The following is a 19,423-nucleotide window of genomic DNA, read 5'->3' on the forward strand; positions in this document are numbered from 1 at the left end:
CAGAATTAAAATTCTTAAAATCAGTCTTGTCTTGAGAAGTTTGGTAATATAGGTGACATTCTTGAGAAGTAAGCTTCCAAACTTAAGTTCCGGCTTAATTCTGTTACTGAGTTGTATACATTATCTTCCATTTACAGCCTGTTTTCTTAGGACTTGCATCATATTAAACATCTTGGCAGGTAAAATTGCATCACAAGACCTATTATCCAGAGGAGGCATAACTAGCTTTCTCAAGAAAGCAGTAAACTGTAACAGTCAGGTATAATCTTGAAAGATGGGGAGGGAGAAAGAGCAAAACTTCTGCTCTCTATGGTGCTAAAATGCTGAATGCATCTAAACATACCGTTGTGCACAGAATTTCTTCTTTAAACTTGTTTAAGGATGGCTTGATGCAGATCTTCGTTGGACTATGCTGCACGTTAAGTCTGGCTTTACATTTTGCTTATCTCAGGGTCTTCTGAAGGTGGATCAGTGAGGCTGGGCAACTGCAGTACAAAAACTTGAGGAATCAATGGGAGAGTTTGAGAAGCTGAAAACAGTTCCAGGGTGTTTTAAAACTGGCATTTCATTGTTTCGGGGAGTAGAATTGATGACGTGAATTAGGAAACGGCAGCCATGTATCCCCTTGGAGTGGGCTCAGGAAGAGGTTTACCAGTGAGAAATACGGCGATGGTGAAGGAAGCACTGGCTTCTTGACTGTGGTTCCAGCTTCTGTATCACAAGATTGAAGAAGGCTTTTTTTCCCTCTCACTTTTCTGTTTTTCTGCTCCTAGTGTTATCTTTTTGTTCTCTTCATTGGAATGTCTCTTCTGTTTTTCATCTTGAAATACAACAAATGTGGAAACAACAGAAATTGTATGTGAGCGTGTGTGCATTTCAAAAGCCAGGGAGAAAAGGTGTTGGAAAATAACTCCCTCTGTTGTTTTTTCGCTTGTTGTTTGATTTGTTGTTTTTTTTATGTTTTTTTTTTTTTTTCCTTTCCAGTCTTGAAAATTTAAGCTTCAGGAATACATAAAATAAACTTGATGAAATTATTCACATCTGAAAGTGATGAGAGGAACAGAACTTACTTGTATTTTCTGGTAAGCTTGGTCGTAGCAAGTTTCTGATAAGTAGATTTTAGCTGACTAGGAGTATTAGACTGAAGTCCATAATATAATTTATTATGGTTGGGAAGAAGAGGGTAAGTTTCTAAATGGACTTTAGAAGATGTTTAATTGATTCGAAAATTGTGGCCAACTGTTATGTTAACTGTTTCTAGTAATAAACCTTTGAAATGGCCCTGAATCATGGAGGATTTGGTTGCTGTTCACTTCAGACTTAGAAGAGACCTTCTAGAGTTCTCTTTAGAAATTATCAAGAGTGTCAGCTCTAAACAAATTAAATTGAGCTAAGTTCAGAGTTGAGACAGATGTGTTACTTTAACTGTGACTTTGTATTTATAGGGTACTTGTATTACTTTTTTTTTAGTTCACTTTCTGTAATAATTTCCTTTGATCTTAAATGTTGAGTTAAAAATATATAAATATAGCGGAATTTTGATTCTTTGAAGAAGAAAGGTGGATTTTGCAACAAAAGAGATACTTGAATCACTTTGTCAAAAGTTGCTGCTTCCTCTGCATCCAAGCCCCCGGGCTTCATATTTGCATCAGGTGAAGTTGTTAGTTCCTTAGCTTATACCTCATTAAAATGTTAATTAAAGATCTGTTTTGAGGGTGGGGTGTTATTTTTAGTTCAGACTGAGTCAGTTTTGATCACTCCCTCAAACTTATTTTTGGTGACCTGCCTGCTATAACTTTTTTGCTATTTGCCAAATCCTCTTCTAGAGTAGTATCACACCTTTTTGTTCAATCACTGTTTGATGGAAATACAGAATGGTTATGTCGTTTGGGAGCACTTGGATTTCTCCCATTTGTTCCTTACTCTGTATCATTTAAATTGTACTGTCATACTTATGGAAAGCCCTGTCCCTACCTAGTGCTGCCCTATGTCCAGCTGTCCCTAGACTGGTCCTTCCCCACCCCTGCCTGGGTCTGAACTTCCAGGCAGGTGTCCTGAGTCCTCACATTTTTGTTGCTCGGTTTCTGGACATCCTGATTGTGCTCATTGGACACATGCAGGCCTTTAGCAGGGGTGCAGCACAGGTCCCACATCTTCTGTTCGCTTCATCTACTGCTTTTATCTTTATTTTGATCTTTTCTGAATAGTAGGTACCCTTCAGTACTTGTGCACTACTTAGGACTGCTGTTCTGTGTTGTTTATGCTTATATAGTAATTGCAGCTTTACATCTTGCACCAGCAGTTCAAGTTTGTTCCCTAGGCAGATGAAGAACAACCTGCCACTAGCTGTGTTGTATCTCTGGCTATGGTTTTTACTAATACTAGCGCTAATTTTTTCTTTGCTGTCCATTCCTAATCTGCTGATTATTTTTTTTCATCTGCTTGCTGTGTCTTCTTGTATGCTAAAAAAGGGTGTGACAATTAAATGACTCCAGTTTCCCCTTGTTTCTCATTGCAAAGCTCTTTCTTATGTTGGTGTTGATCTTGGCAAGTTCACAAATGTGCGTGTGGTTTTTTTATCATTTTCACTAATAAGTTTCTAGTGGTTTATTATGTAGTAAATGACAGTAATGAGTTGGTTCCCCCCCCCACCCCCCACCCCAGTTTCGCTGCTTTTCATTTGCAGCTCTCTTTTAAACATAGATTTTGCATTCTTTATTTACTGAGGTGGCAATTAATCTCAGAACAACCTTTTGTAACTGGTTAACAACCCAAAACCCCCATAATTTTATCGTACTATTACTACATTGAAAGGATAATCAAACTAATTATGATGGATTTCTTTCTGTTTATAATTCAAGGAGATGTGCCCGCTGACTTCAAATGCTTCCTGTTGAACCTCGTAAGTGGCCAGAAGAACTTGAGTATGGTCCTAGCCCTAAAACTTAAGTATTTGGTGTCTGCTTCCTTTTCTCTCTCTAAAGACTCTTTTTGGAGGAGCTTTGGTGGCTTGAGAAGACTGCTTTTTAGCCAGTTCTGGTATTTTTACCCCTTTGACTTTGTGCTCTCTCTTGAGCTCCTCTGGCCAGCTAACAAGATGGAAAATTGAGTAGTGGTGCAGAGTCTTTTCGCATGGCTCCAGTTCCAGCCACAGCGTTGCCCTTCCCTTTAGGTGGGTGTCTTCTTGTTTTTTACGAGACGTCAGCATTACCAATGCTTTATTTCAGGCCCTTGCCACATTTCTGGTCTGTCTCCAAGCTGTTCTTTGCAGCTTCATGGTGGACAAGCTCATGTCTCTTTGGCCTCCACTAGAACAGAAGATACTTTGCTATCAGAGTATTCACCATTTTTTTTTCTGTTTGCCTATTTTTAATACACTTGCTGGTTGCCATGTAAGTTCTGTATGACTGATAAAAACTGTGATACAGTTTTTACTCAGCTGTTGGTATATAGTCAAAAAGAGGTTGTTGGTGCTGTGTTTCAGTACTTGCAGGTTGTTCTACCGTGTGTTTGTGGCTTTGATCCTGGGTAGTAGTTGATGGTGCTTAGGGCATGGCATGCAGCTGTGGTTTGCATGGCACCTGGGGCTACGTATAACTTCATGGGAATAGTAGAGCTTTTAATGAACTGAACTGGACCCTTTGTGGAAAGGTGGCCGGTGATCTCAATGCGCATAGTTCCTGTGGCAGCAGCAGCAGCGTGGGGTATCCCTGGTAGTGCAGCCACCTGGTAAATGAGGCTGCAGCGATCCTCATCCGTGGAGAAAGCCAATGATACGCAGAAAGTATGTTTTGTAACGTACCCCATTGTGGTTGTTTTGCCTGGCAGATACAGGGTTGACATGCTAGTTATCGTGTTTCTTCTGGGCAGCTGCAAGTTGAAAAATGCAGGGGTAGAGGAGTAGGGTATTTTGACCTGTAGACAACAGTCCTTCAGGTACTTCTTCCAGGGGCAGTTTTCCAAGAAAAAGCCCTTGAACAGCCTGCAGTGACCTCCCTCCTTTTCCTTTCACGGCTTGGTCAGGTCCGTAGAGCTGTACCTTTCTGGGAACAAGGTAATACTTGTGGCTGAATGATACTGAAGCCGGTTCACTAACAGAGTTCACCAAGTTCGCTAAGGGTGAAGGCAGTTAAAAGGACTCTGGCTTGACAATGCAGACAGGAGGGGGAACCAGAGCTAGAATTACATACCAAGGCTTATGCACTCTTGCCAGCGCTTCCTGCTCTCTGGCATGGATATCCTGGCACTGCCTTCCATTTTCTCCTTTTTTTTTCTTCCACATCTTTGCTTCCCCACATCTGTGGTACTGGAATTAGTGCTGGCTGTTCAGGAAAAAAATGTTGTGGCTCCTGGGTTGGGAGTCAGGCAATACCATTTCCTATGTCCTCAACTGGTCTGGCTCTGAGGCAAACCAAGGAACCTGTGTCTGTGGATCTTATGGTTAGCAAAGGCTAGCCTATATATAGTTGGGTTGATGACTTTAGGCAAGCTATGATAAACCATGATCTTTTTTGGAGAGGAAGAATGAGAGGGATTACAGTGACAAGCTTTCAAAACCAACAATTAGTTTACGTTTTTAAAGTATGGCCACAAGCGGGGAGGTTGCAAAAATGTGTAATCTTTTACAATCCTTAGTGTAGAAATCTGTGGCTTTCTTTTCTTGTTCTTTTTGTTTTGTTTTTAAATACATGGGACTTGATCTTAGACTTCATTGTGTTTAGAAACTGCACATCATGTTGGACATGTAGCCACTTGGGGAATGTGCTGATCTGTTGGTGTGTATAAGAGACAAAAAGCTTTTATGTCATTTGAGGGTATCAGAGGAGTAAACTTACCCAGTAAGATATAACTTAAATCTGCTTGGTTGTTGAGAAGGGTATGTCAGACTGCTCCACTGCTGGACATACAGCTGTCTGTCTCAAGCTCTCAGTCAATTAAGAACTCCTTTGAACAAAGCTCTGTTTATGGACCAGCGTTTTTTACGCAAGTGGGAGACAAGTAGCAATAGTAAACTCAACAGTATTTTTATTCATTGACCTGACAGATTGCTCCTGTGATAATTGTCTGAGCACTGTGGAGGCTTCTGCAACCTAACCACACACAGCAGGCACAGTGGGAGATGACTTGAATGGCAGATCCTATTCCTTTCCAAGAGTGTATGTTAAAGCCTGGGGTCAGGAGCGCTACAGGTGGACTGCAGTACAGAAAATAGTAAAGCTGTTAAGTTAGCTGCCCTTTCCCTCCTAAAACTGCTCGTCTCCCTTACTAATGTGGGTAAGTAAAAGCCTAATGGTTGGTGTCAGTTTCTTGTTTAAAAAGCAAAACTTTCTAGATAGTAATGCATACTTTAGTACCTGCTTCACAAACTCAGTTCTTGTTTTTCCTCTTCTTTTTTGAAGCCAGGTTTCTATTGTGGTTCTTACAGCATTAAAGAATGGGTATCACTAGCGGCTTTGTTACCCTAGTTTTTGGCTTGCCTGTGTAAAGCTGCTGCTTGACAACAAATGAGAGTGTCTCAGCAGTAGCTCCTGATCTAGATGTGTTTGAGTGCTGAGATCATGGAGAAAGTCTTAAGAAAAGAGTCTCTGTTCCCCTCTCTCTCGGTGTTTTGGCATTTGTGGAGTTTGGAGAACAGGGTCAAGTAAAGCAGAGCTGCTACCTTTCTCTGGCTGTTACTGATGTTTCTCCAATAGCAGAAGGTTGAAAGAACACTTTCCACTATGGCAAAACATGTGGACGTGATGCAGAGTAAGATTTTGTTCTGTGTGCTCTCCTAGTTGCTGGCATTATTGTGAAGACACTATTTGATGTCCTTGCTTGGCTCTTCTTGATTCTGTTCCTCACCTTCAGTCCTGTCAGCTCAGCCAAAGGATTTCACAGTCACCCTTCCTGCTCCTTGAGTACTGCTCAGAGTACTGAGGGAGTAACGTGCCATAGCTGCTGCTTCCCCAGTTCTTCTCTGAGCAGTATTTGCTTGTCCTTCTGCTTGGGTTTGTGGAGAGAGAGAGGACTGCATGTGACTGCTTGGTGGTAGTTGTCAGACATATTTGAGGATGAAAAGTAATGCAGAATATGAGCATATAGAGAAGGTTAAGAATCCAGTCTTGGAATAAAATCCTTGGTTGACGGGATGCTCTCTAGTATTTGAATCTAGTATGCAGAAGTATTTGAGAGATGAGAGACAGATTTAAAGGGGGGAATGAAAGTATTAACGTGGACAGCATCATCAGCTGTGGCACCGACATGCAATGCCTACATGATTTATAGAATTGGTTTAATGCTATTTTTATAGCAAAGGGCTGTATAGTTGTGGACTGCCTGTCCATCTGTCAGTCTCTCCTTCATAAGTTTTCAATGCACTCTTTTTCTTCCAGGTAAGCTCAAACGACTTTTGGAAGTGTCAGAAATTGACCCCTGTAACACTTGTGGGAATGGCTTGCTTTGAGGCAAGAGGCCAAAACGAATTATAAGGAGATACAATTAGTTCTGCAAACCTTTTGGAAAAGGAGGTCCTAAACATGAAAGGTGCTTTCTTGAAAATCTAATGGGTGATAATGGAAGCAACCACCCCAAGTCAACTGAAAAATAGTGTTACTGCTGATTTTGAGCTAAAATATGATTTAAATATGAGCTCTCTTACTCCCTTCATCCTAACTTTTCACACTGTAACAAGAGGTACCTTTAGTATTTGTCTCTTGTGAGAAACAATTGTTCTAATGCATTGAAGGATTTTGGCAAGGTAGCAACATTTCTTCATGTGTGAACATTCTTGTCTGGTCCCCATAATTGTTTTATAACACAATCTAAACATACGTTGAAGAAGAATTCCGGGCGTTTTTGCTGACCTTAGAACTGTTCAGACTCTTCGTGTTGAAAATAAATTTTCCAAACAGTGTATGGAGCTGGAGACAGGATGATAAAATTTCTGATTTATTGTGAGGAGCAGTAGGTGTGATACGTGATTGACTCTTGACTGCCACAAAAGGCAGGTCTTTCACAGAGCAGTCAGTGTTGTGAAACATCATGTGCTGAACATCTCTGCTCTGCATTTAGTGACTCCTTCATATCACCTTGTATTGTCAGGAAAATGAAAGGGAAATTTCACGTGCTGGAGGATGTGGTGCACTGCATCTTGTGGGATTCTGATGCTACCTTTTCTCACCAATTTCCATTAGGGGATCTGGGCATTAAACAACCCTTTTTCTTAGGCAAGGTGTGCACCTCTTCCTTAGAGACTTAGGAAACTAACTTTCAGTTGTCTTGTACATAAAGTGGTGGAAAGCTTACAGAAGTTTTCTTCTGGCTGAGAAGGGATGATGAAATTATTATGGTGGTCTAATTTTCAGCTCAATTCAGATTTTATTTTGTTAAAATCAGTTCTTTCGCTACTTTTCCATTTACAGCTGTTGCCATCTCACTGGACAAGTAGACTTGGGAATGTATCTTGTGAAATGTTGCAAGGAACACCGAAGAAAGCTATAGTTTGGTTTGTGTTCAACTGGACATCCATTTAGTTTCCTTTCTCTGTATGAGATCTGTTTATTAAAATACTTTTTGTTGCTGAGAGTATGTAAGTTTGCAGTTGTTTTCAAAACATTCTAATTTGTACTCTATTAACATTTTCATAGATATTGTTGAGTGTCATTATCAAAATGATTCAGTGCTCTAAGGAGCCCTGATACACAGTGAGCAAGAAAATGTTGCATCTGTTTTACTTACTGTTTTTTGGCTGCCTGTCCCTCAAACTTGTTTTTCTAAGGAGTGAAATCTCTGCCTGTTAGACTAATTACTGCACATCAGTTTCTTAACCCTTAAAAAGGCTTGAATGTGGGCTGTACAAAAGTAATGAGATGCGCAGTGGTTTAGCCAAGGGTCCAATATGTATTACACGCGTGCGGTTGAAATGACAATATGAAATAAGTGCAGTGCTAATCGTTTCTGTAGCAAGGCATGGGTTAGTGTTCCCCCAGCACTGTTCATGTTAAATGTTGTGTTGAACAATATTAATGAGCATCGATGGTCCAGGGACCTTAAAACTGTTGCCAATTCATAATTGCTCTTTGCCACATATATTTACTTATACCTGTGCAAAGGTCAGCCAAAGTGATACCAGGTGAGTCAAATCCATTAACTGTTCCCTTTTTCCTGTTGTTGTTGGGGCCTGACTTCGAAATTTGTGGAAACTTTGCTGTTGCCATAATTCACAGAGGAATTGGCTGTTTGTTCTTAAAAATTTTTGTCCTAGGAGGAGGTCTGCTTCTGCTTCTACTTTGCCCTCTCAGTTTACAGAACGATCTCTTCTGGTGCTGAGCCATGCAAGTACAGGTATCCCTTTTAATCACATAATAAGAGTAACCAGATTTGTGTACATTTCCCACTTTTTTTTTTTTCTTTTTTCTTTTAAAGCCTGAGACTGCAGCTGTGCTGAAGCGCACTGTTGAGGCTCTTATGGAGAGAGGAGCCATTGTGAGGAACCTAGAGAACCTGGGAGAAAGGTCTCTACCCTACAAAATCTCCAGGCACAATGAGCGCCACAGAAGAGGAGGGTATGCATGATGTGTTTTTTCCTTAAAATCCTTTAAGTGCTCCTTTTAAAACGTACATAAGTAACTGTCATGGTTTGGTCTTCCTTGTGCTTTTTTGGGAGTACGCCTGTAATGTCTGTGATCTCAATAAGGTGTTGTGTGGCTGTTTCTGCGTGCGTGTGTTTTCGCTTTGAGTGTTTTGTGTCTTTTATTCTGTGGTGTTGGCTTTTTGTCAGCCTTTGGTTGTTGTGTTACAAGTAGCCTGAGTCCAGGCCTGCAGAACTGCTTTCCCCAACGTACACAATGTCATTTTAACATAACTGTTTTCCAAGGTAGTCAGGCTGTTTGCTGATAAAAGCCATACTTAATCTGCTGGCTGCTAATTGCTGGTCTGGTTCTTTTTCTTCGGTGCATCTGAACTAAATGTTAATTACTATGTGTACCCTGTAAGACTTGCTTGTGTTTCTGATGCACTTTTTGTTATGGGTGTTAAAAGATGACAGTGTGGTTTACGGGAAGTGCTGTCAATGTAAATGAAGCTGTGAACAGACCTCTCTGTCGCTGGGCTCTCCCCCGGGGCAGGAGGAAGGTGCTGTGGATGTATCCCTGCTTGCTTACCCCGTGTGGTGTTGCTCCTTGGGGCTAACTCCGACATGGATGCTGGCTCTGGGAGGATGGAGAAGTGTTGCTAGGCAACGCGCACTGCGCTGGGGCTGCCTGCCCTAATCAAAATAACAATTAGTGATGTGCGTCTCCTAATCCCAGTAATGCAACTGTGTGTCCATCCGACCTGCCTCTCCCATGGGGGGTGTTTGGCGCTGGAGGAGGTGAGGTGACTCTAGAGGTGCAACCTTCTACAAAGCCCTTCTTGAACCACCTCCCCAGGGGTGACTCATGGTTTTGCTCCCTCTTCTGTGGACCTCTTCATTCTCCTTGGAGTGGGAGTGGTGACAGCTGCCAGTTAAGGCAGACTGCCAGAAAAGGTAGGGGAAGAAATCTCCACCACGTGCCTCTTACTTAACCAAAAGCAATGGTGATGTGGCCGTGACTGTCTTGCACTTCTGCTTCTTGGTGACCTTCACAACAAGGCTTGATCCTGCCAGTTTTGCATTTTAGGATGAGGTCTTGCTGCCTACACACAGGAGCTAATCAAAGCCTTGCCTTAGGACAGAATTGCTAGTTACCTCATCCTGTTGGAGTAGAAGCATTTTATAAACATTAAAGTCTTTTCCAATGGCTTCAGCAGAAGAAGGAGCTGGTGTTACTCTCCTTGTACAGGTAGGGAGCTAAGGCAGAAGGACTAAGATCCACTAATTTTGGATGCTGAAGTCGAGACTTTTGGCTTCTGGGTTCCACCCCCAACAACCCCCTTTCCAAGAGTACTTAGTACTCTCTAACATTTCACCACTTTGGATGACAGTTCCTGCTTGGCTTGGGTGGCAGTACTCCTGCAGTTCAAGTCCTGGGTTCTTCAACAGGGAAACCAGGCCAGAAGACTGTAACCAGCATCACAAGTACCGTGTAGCAGACATGAATAGAAGCCATTTCTCCAGGGGATCTTTCAGATGTGTAAACTAGCTTAACTCATTTACTGTAGTAGATTAGCTATTTAATAAGCAGGACCAGGAGATCTGTAGGCTATAACCCTCTTCCTGGAAGAGTCCTCGGAGCAGACATATTTTGTGTTCTGAATGAGGCAAGGTTTTAGTAGCAAGTAATTGTGATTGTGTCTTGAAACACAGGTGGGAAGCCATCAGATTACTGTCACTATCGCTGTTCCTCTTCCACCTCCCAGTTCAGTTGTCTCCAGATACTGAGCAGTCATTCTGCTTGCCCTGGATTTGGATCCTTTGTATTTGAATATGACAGTTCCCTTCTGTAAGTTCCTTGGCTTCTTGAAAGGGAGAAGTCATTGAGAGAGGGTATTAGAGGAAGTGGTTCTTTTGTGTGCTTTTAATTGGAGAACTCAAGTTCAAGAGACATGAGATACTACAAGGTGAACCAGCAGGCAGTTTCAGTACCTGGTAATGCAGGGGAATTGTATTTCTGTAGATTTTGCTGGGGAGACTACAGTTCAGTGTACAGGCATTGTGGATTCCTGGTATACCATCCAGGATTTTATATGGTCTGGAGAGTAAGTTACTCAGGTTATTAAATATAATCTAGGAATAGGAAGTGAAAAGTCAGTTCTTGATCCACCTCGTAAAATCAGGCAGTTTTACTTTACAGCATCTGCAAGAAGTAATTTTTTAACAGGACTCAGTTAAAAAGGTGAGAAAAAAAAAAAAAAAAGGCTTTTCAAGATACCTCTCTAAACTGAATATACACCTGCACTTACTAAGAAATCCTGAGGTCTTTTCTCCTTCATTGTAGATTTTTAATTCTGTCTGTGTTCACTTTCTTAGCAGGTTGGTGTAGAGTGGTATATTTAGTACAGTGTGTGTCACCTTTTCCTTAGTCTGGACTTTTTCTGAAGTAACTGAAAGGGTTTCTATGAGAGTGCAAATGATACTCTTGTGTCTGGGGCGGGGAGCGTGTTAAATATTTCAAAGCTTTTCATTTTGAGGTTTTTTGTTTGCTGCTTTTTTTTTTTTTTTTTAATTTTGTGCTCTTAGCAGAGCTTCAGCTGGTTTATTTTCCAGTAGTATGGAGGTGGTTGGAGACTTAGAATGTACACTGAATCTGTTGCTTTGTTGGACCTCCTGGCTGGTGAATTATATGAAAAGTAGTGGAACACAATATTTGTAGCAACAACCTATGAAAATTAGTGTGATACAATAGTCATGGCATGGGTCACAGCTTAATAGTGTGTCCTTAGAGACACCGCTTGTCCTAATGACCACTGCATGAACTGTCTTCCCGTCACTCAGAATGGCATGGAATCCCCCCACCTGTTAGGGGTGTTTGCCTGAAAAACAGAACAAAACAAAGCAATCTTCCTCACCAGCATAATGAGGCTAGCTTTGCTCCCTTATAAAACTCCTGGTGCTGTCCAAGCTGTGTCTCTTAACCTCAAACCAAGGGCCATCAGTAGGCCAGCACCAGCTATTTGCAGGTCAGTTGAGGCCTGCTCTGTGGCATGCCTAGTAGTCGTCCTCCTCTCAGGCTTTTTCTGTATGTTTTTCTTCATTTAGTTAATTCCATTTTTAACTGTGTTTGAAGTCTTTATATACAGCATATCATAAAACTGAGTGATTGACAGTGAAAGGACATGCAAATACCATGTGCACGGCCAAGCTACTGCTGGACTTAGCCAGGTTTTGGTAGTGTCTTTAGTAAACAGTGAAGAATTACACTGGAAAATACATATTTATAAGTCAATAGGGAGGATAGTGTCTCCTTAATAAAGTGTTTTTTCCCCTCTGAGTTCTGTAGTGCTTCAGCATCATCTGTCTCAGATGTGCCTGTAATGCAGTATATTACAAATTTAAGAATATCCAGGAGACTTTACAGAGAATGAGAATTTTACTGCCAATTGATCTGTAAAGCTGTGATTGTTTCAAAGCCTGCCATAGGGGATTGTGGCCCACAGCTGTCACTGGAATGAGCACTTTTACTCTCTCCCAGGCAGCTCTGAAGACTTCAGATCATACATATAATTGACTTGTTTCTTCCTAGGAAATTATATTCAGCGAGCAGGTGGTGCATGTGCATTGAGGGTATATTAAAACAAATTCAGGTCTTTCTCTGAAATGCACCTCTTTTGGCAGAAAGCACCCTCCCTTTTTTAAAGACCTGATTTTAGACAGCTTTTGCATTTAAGTAAGCATGAAAATAGTGTGTTTCAGGAACTGTTTGGGTAAGTCTGAAGAATCAAACTTTTAAATCACTGGTTTATTGATATTTTAAATGGAAGTTGGTTTGGCTACTAATTCACATTTAGGGTATTAATTGCTGTAGTAGAGCATTAATATTTTAGTTTTAAAGTATTTAAGAGCATGATTCAAGTAACATCTCACAAAATTGTAGCAAATGCTATTCACCTTATAGATGAATAAAATGTGACAACCACATGTTGGTTCTAGTGTGGATTAGGTGTGTAAATTTAGTGAGGCACTGAGCCTGAGAAACTTGCCCGTGGTGGCAGTGTCTCTGATTAAAAAAAAAAAAGTGGAAGAATGTCAATAAGGATTACCAACTTTTTCTCTTACTGAGCAATAGATTTGTGCCAAGTATTTGTTTTACTAGCTACCACTTGTTTATAATTTTTTATGAGTTGTATTTAAATTGCTTTTCACATGATGAGTTTTTTTTGAAATATTGTATTACATGTATCAGGAGGTGCTTATTTCTGGAACAAATAGAACTGAACTGATTTAAATAAGGTGTGTACTAGTATTTGAATTCAAGGAATGTTAAACTCTGGATTTGTTTGCTGTTTAAGATGGTACAGAAGCATTGAATCCCTCAAAGCAGCTTTCACATAAAGGGTCCAGCCTGAGGCTGGGTGATGACATTGCAGAGCTGTTGTGCATATTTGGTTAGTGCTAAAGTGGAGAATATTGCAACTGCTTGTAAAATGATAGATCTCAGCAGCAATCTGGGTTTGCACTTTGTGGCGTACCTGTTTTCTTTGGCCTTCCCAGGGTATGCCTAATCATATGCTTGTGAGGCTTCATGCTTCAGGGCATCAGATAAAGGAGGTGGTTTGGGGGACGTGGTTGGTATGTAGGATATTTTTACTTTAGGGGAGATGGTACAAGGGTGGCTGCAAAACAGATTTGAATTTTATATTTTTTAAAAAATAACTCCTTTGGGAAGGTAATTTTTTGCAGACCAGGCATCTATTGAACTGGAAGAAGCTATGACAAGGGCTTTGGGGAGAAGAAAGTGTCCAGGTGTAACTGAGTTTTGAATACTGGATACCTGGCTATGCTCTAGAGATTTGTGGTTAGTGATTTTATTCCCCTCTGCCCCTCCAAATGTTGCTTCCATTCTTATTTCTGTTATTTCTATTAGAGAAAAAGATGATATACATCATCCTGGTCAGTGCTCAGATTTCGTAAGGCTTTGCAAATTGGTAGAGCACTGTGACCTTTCTCTTCTACTTTGTTTTGTGTATGTGTGTGCTTTCCCCTATTAAATCTACCTATAATACGGTAATGTTTTTAGAGCTTTGCCCCCACATTTTTATTATTTCATTTACTTCATTTGTGAGTTCTTCAGTTAAACTATAATTCTGATTATTCACAACAGTTTCCACGTTCTATTTGCCAGTTTTTCATAGCCTTGTTATTTTTCCCTTTCAAATTTGATTTCTAAAAGATGGCAATTTTCTTTTGTTATTTACTTGCTTGTCTGTTAATCTTTTCGTTTTGCTGTTCACTTCCAGTTATCTCATCAGCCCACTTGTTCTCTGAAATATCAAACTCAGGTTTTACTTTTGTTCTTGCTGAATTGTATTTTGGAAGCTTATCTTAACACCTGCATGGGGAATTTTCTGTAGGTGGTGTGTGCAGGGACCCTGGTGATTGCCAGGGTCCACCGGGGAGTGTGGGATGTATACCAACAGCATCTAATAGGATCAGGAGTCAGAAAATGCAGTTGCAGTTTTAGTTGTGCTGTGGACTTGTGTGATGGGGGAAAATGGCAAGGCAAGGAGCTCCTTTCCCAAGGGCGCAGCATGCTGAACTCAACTTGGCTTCGAGACCCTGCAGTGCTGCGATTGCTTCCCAGCAGCTGGGATTCACCAAGCTTCAGTACCAGCTTCCCCTCTGCTATGGCGTGGAAAGCTTGGACGCTGTCCTGGCCTTCCCACAAATCACTCCCACCTCCTCTGGCTCGGTTAGGGTCTGACGTGGTTGGCCCTCCTGCAGGAGCACCTTGTGTTTTGCCGTCATTGTGGCGTGTGATGTGACGTTGCTTTGCCAAAGCACGTGCTTAGGAGAGGGAGCGTGACCTTCGTTTCTTGGTGCCTCAGTGGGCTAATGCACAAGGAATAGATAAATGAGTATTTCACTAACTGAGCATCATGTTGTTTAAGACCTTTGAATATTTTGGAAGCATAGCTATGTAAATTGTTACATGGTCAAACTTTTCTTCTGTCAGTAAAGTACCTGAGCTTAGGAACCGTACTTACGCAGCGTAGTTTTAAACAAGCAGCTTGTGACACTGTAGTATTCCATGTGGACAAGAGGTGCTGAAGTGTCTTTCAAAAACTCACACTCTCTGAATAAAATTTTATTTATTTGTAAGAGTAAAATAGTAGTTACCCATCAGAATTGTTCTCCGGAGTGTTTACAAGATTTAACAACCCTTCTCTTCTCCCTACCCCCTAGTAAAATCTGAACTATTGTATAAAGGACTTCATCCTCCAGAAATGTACCGGCCTGTTTAGCTTCACTCTGGTGGAGTTTCTTGACGATTTTTATGGCTATTGAATACCAAAGAGGAGGAAAGAAAAACGGATGAAAAGGGTGGCAAGCTTTCCTTTTGTAATACCACCAAACTAAATGTACAGCTAATGCACAGCCTGTGTTGTTTCTGTTCAGATTTTAGAACACCTCGATCTGTTACGGCAAAAAGGAGTTCTGGGTCTGTTACGCGCTTGGATGAGAACAAAACCAGTTTGAATATTTGAGTATTATGCACATTTGTAGTATTTTCTGCTATATTGATTGTCTTCTTCCACTAGATGGGGCTTTCTTCATTGATGAGTTGAACCATTACTTTTCCTTCAAATGTTTTTATCTACATGCACATACATGTAAGTGCGGATGTGCATCAAGTATCAGCCCTAAAATGTCGAATTTTTTTTTCAGTCCACCTTACCTATGAGAGTGCACTTTGCGATTTTGATATGCAGCACCAGAAGACATGGTGCTGTGCAATAGTTTGTTATGTAGAGGCGCTAGTTCTGAGGCACTAAATTGTGTAGCATATGTGTGCAGGCACATGGATTAAATATGATGGCCGCTCTCAAATAGTGGACTTGGTGGGAGATGGGAATTAGTCACCATTTTTGGGGTTTTTTTTTTAAGCTGTAAATTATACAGGAGGCAGAGAAGTGACACAAGCAGAATTAATACTCGCTGTGTAACTTCAGCCCTGCTCATAAAAATTTTGCAGACTTCCCAAATGCTGCCCAGTGAGCATGACTTTTTCAAATACTCAGATATGTCATGCTGGTTTCTCTTTCGCAGTATAGCAGTATTATTTTTTTTTATTTTCTGCAATGCTGCAAAATGTCTTCCCATTAGTTATTTAGCTTAATAACAGGCATTTGTGTATAGAATTTGGCAAAAGAAATTTCTAAAGGCTGTGGATGGTAAAATGTATTTTTCCCTGGAGTACTTGCTCATTATGGATCATTTGTGTCATTGCTGTGGCACAGTCTAGTTACTAAGGTACCAGCCTTTGGTTTTGATCTGGTACTTGCCCATTGCTGTCCTAGTGATTTTCAAGGGACTTCTGTCTATTCCATATGCATTTTTCAAAAGCTAAAAGGAACACGATGTGAAAAGCTAAAAGGAACATGTGTACTAGTCCTTCCACCTACAAAGTTATAATCCTTCTGAGCATGAACTTGCTTGCCTGCCCTGCTGAGGAAGGGTAGTTACCATAGGAGTTGAGAAGAAAAACAAACTCTCTCTCTTCAGAGAAATGCAGTGGTCCCAAAGATGAAGTGATCATTCAGGTAGCAAAAAACTTCATTTATGTAGGATTACCTTAATGAGACGTTAATGAACAAGTGTCCAGCTGCTCTCACATGAGTGCCACAGTTTGCTTTCCTCCAGGTAGTTTCCTGTTTCCCTGTTCAATGCCTGAACACTTCCTTTCCTTTCTTATCTTCCACCTCCCCATTGGGGAGGCTTACGTACTCTTACTGCCACTATGTAAAGAAGAAATTTTAAGCATACAGACATTTTTTGGGCACAACCGTGGGACCATGCAGCCTCTTCCAAGTCCACCATACGTGTACTTTTCCCTTGGCTCCCCTGGCTAACAGAGTCGTATTCTAGGAGGATTTAAAAGTGAGTTTTGATCCAAGTGCTTTTCAGAGTTTTTTTGAAGTCATAGACTGTCCATTTGAAAGCAAAATATTTGAGTATCCGTAGGACTGAAGGTTCTGAAGCAGTTTCTGCCTTGAATATGTTAAAAAGCACAAATGAAACCTGGCTTCCCCTCCCTCTTTTTATTTTTTTTTCTTTTTTTTCCCCCTCTCATATGCAAAGGCTTTATTTGAGATCATGTGATATTGTATTTTTTTTCCAGCTAATGCATTGTTTTAATATGTCTCAGTCTGCTCTCCTGTATTTACATCATCCTTCTGTTTGCAGTTGAGCTGGATGACAAATAACTGTGGTCTCACACTGAATCAGTGGAATTTTCCTGCATTTCTCCCCTGATGGCCGACTCTTAGAAGCCCTAAATGCTTTTGCATTTTTGCTTGCAAGAATGAGGTGGTTTCCCTCCTGCATTCCTGTATTTTTCCCTGTCTTTAAGTCTCCCTGGGATTTGGTTTTGTTTACTACACAAACAGTAGCTAGTGTTGCGTATTGGGTCATAGATCACTGCCTGAAATTAAGGTTGCTGCATGACTTATTGAGGGTGGGTTAAAAAAACCCCGTAGCCTCAAGACAGCTGATTTAAATATGTGTATTTAGGGGGAAGGGGTTCCATATCTCCTCTGGGATTGCACTGTGAATTGTGTTTGGTTATTGCTTCTACAGCCGTTAGTTTCTTCTCTTTCTTTAATGAAGAAATTGTATTTTTTACACTGGCCCTCTTTTCCTCCTATCTTTTTCAGCACAGGAAGGCACTCGTTGCTTGTTAACGTTGAAGAGTGGTGGTTGTTTTTAAAAACTCACATTGTCCCCAATTACTGCAGTTTTGTATCCTCAGATAAAATACCTATTCTGCAAGGAGTCATAAAGATATGCTGTAACAGCTCATCCTCCCATCCCCCCCTTCTCCTTCAGTTAGCAACAGTGCGTCAGTGGAAATTTCCACCCTTTGCTAATGTGAGAGAAAGCACAAAGTTGCAAAGCAGCCTTTGGAGAAAAAAACCACCACACTATTGCTGTTTTAGGAGCACAATGAAAAGCAGCATACGACTTGCAAGCACAAGTGAAATTAAATGCTCGAGAAATGGGACTAAAATGGTGCAGCAAAGAGCCCAGATTGCAATACAAATAAATGCTCTTGCTAAGGGAAGGGGCGTGAAAGCGGTGGTGGATTGCCAGCTAGAATTTCTCCCCCATCCTGCTTTCTGTTAGTTGCACCTGTGAGGGGGTTTGGAAGGCTTCTCCCCAAGGTGAAGAGTTAAGTGTCATCTGTTGAATTTACCAGTGGCTTTTAAAGGCTTTAACAGAAATTACGACTTTCCCTTTTTAAGGGTTATGTATCCATCGGAGGCTGCTGTGCAGTATTTTGAATGAATTAGCCAAGATTAAAAATTGTTTATCTCCTTAAACTTTTAACCAGGTAGGATCTATTAATTCTTGAGAGCAGAAAATAGTAGGTGGTTCAGTCTCTCAAATATATTAAGTCAAATCCTGTTCCCCATTGAAGCTGGTGAGGATTTGCGAGGAGGACTGAGCCCATCACAGTTCCTCCAAATCCTTCTTGAGGCACGTTGTTCCTGTAGCTCTTGGTAGCCCTGCTGCAGTCAGAGGAGCAGCACCTTCACTGACGTGACCTGGCACTGCTCCCTTGGCTTCAGTGATGCTCGGCCGCAGCCCACACCAGCTGGGCATCTGTTCTGGAGGACTCGTTCCTTCAGCATGGGCTGCAGGGAGATATTTTTTTTTGCCATCAGACCTCTCACTTACAAGAATCCAGTGCTTCAATCTGGTCTTTCTGAAAAAGATTTCAGAGATAAATCATGTCTATTAATGTAGGCGCCTGTGTAAGCGTTTCAGGATTAGGATGTCTGGCTAAGGAGTAGCATCTTTGCTGTGTTTTCCACAGGTGGATTCCATGGCTGTGCAGTAATCCAGCACGTGCTGCTTGAGTCATTTCTGGCCTGATGGGTCTCCTCTGTGTGTAATGTTTTCTGATGTAATACACTTAGCTGGATGAAAATGAACTCAATGCAGCATGAAGAATATGAGTGTGTCTGTTGTTTATGACCCCATCTCCTGTTTTTTCTGTTCAGACTCCCATTTCAGCTTCTGGTCTTGGGGACTTGCCCTCCAAGATCACCTTTATGAAGGTGGACTGTGATGTTCATGCTATAGTTGACTTAGTAAGAATCCATATGCCTTGCAGAACAAAGTCCTCTCTGTGAGGTACAGTTTTTAAATCAGACTGGGATGCTTGATCCTGCTTGGGTAATACGACTTCATTTAAGGGATATCACGTTCAGGTTATACTGATGCTTTATGGGGAGGTGTGCTTGAGTGGACTAGGAGGAAAGAGGAGCTTTAATAAGAGGATGTGTAAAGATTAAAGTGAAATAGCTAGGTGGGAAGTGCTGTACTTTTAGCCTTTAAATTACTGATAGTCTTAAAATTGAGGTGAGGTGGTTAGTTGTCTTCAGCAGGATTTCTGAGAAAGTTGCAGTGTCCTTTTACTGTAATGTAGCTAGTGCCATGCCAAATGCTGGATACAGCTCTGTTGACAGCGCTGGTTTGGTTCATTCACAGCATTTCAAGGGAAGAGGGGTGGCCAGTGACATGGCTCACTCATCTCTTGCATTAGTATGATGGCTGGCACTAGGTCGCTTATAACTTGCAGAAACAGTAGATGTGATGTTGCTAGTGAATTTAAGGTACACCTCACATTAAGAGAAGGGATCTGAATTTGCATATCTGAGATCAAGTTAGTACACAGTTGTGTCCCTTGTCTGAAATGAGGGTCATGAAGTGCAGTACGCCTCTTTGCTTATTTGGGTGTACTGGAGATTTAAAAGCCTCTTGCAAAATTATAGTTGAGGTCATGAAGAAGGTGCAGTT

At 41.2% G+C, this 19,423-nt stretch overlaps 1 protein-coding gene across 2 annotated transcripts in view; it reads left to right on the forward strand.

Annotated features, from left to right (window-relative positions):
• Positions 1-19,423, forward strand: part of MRPS6 (mitochondrial ribosomal protein S6) — a 109,764-nt gene that overhangs the window by 26,177 nt on the left and 64,164 nt on the right. The window contains exons 1-2 of one of the 2 annotated variants that reach the window (XM_080374772.1): positions 2,692-8,325; positions 8,407-8,546. In XM_080374772.1, the coding sequence (XP_080230898.1) occupies positions 8,314-8,325; positions 8,407-8,546 (152 nt within the window). In that variant the 5' untranslated portion in view covers positions 2,692-8,313. Of the gene's footprint in view, positions 1-2,691; positions 8,326-8,406; positions 8,547-19,423 lie in introns of those variants that run through there. The other variant, XM_080374771.1, reaches the window with a different exon arrangement.

This window comes from Falco punctatus (genome assembly GCF_963210335.1).
Source record: "Falco punctatus genome assembly, chromosome: 2".
NCBI classification, from domain to species: Eukaryota; Metazoa; Chordata; class Aves; order Falconiformes; family Falconidae; genus Falco; species Falco punctatus.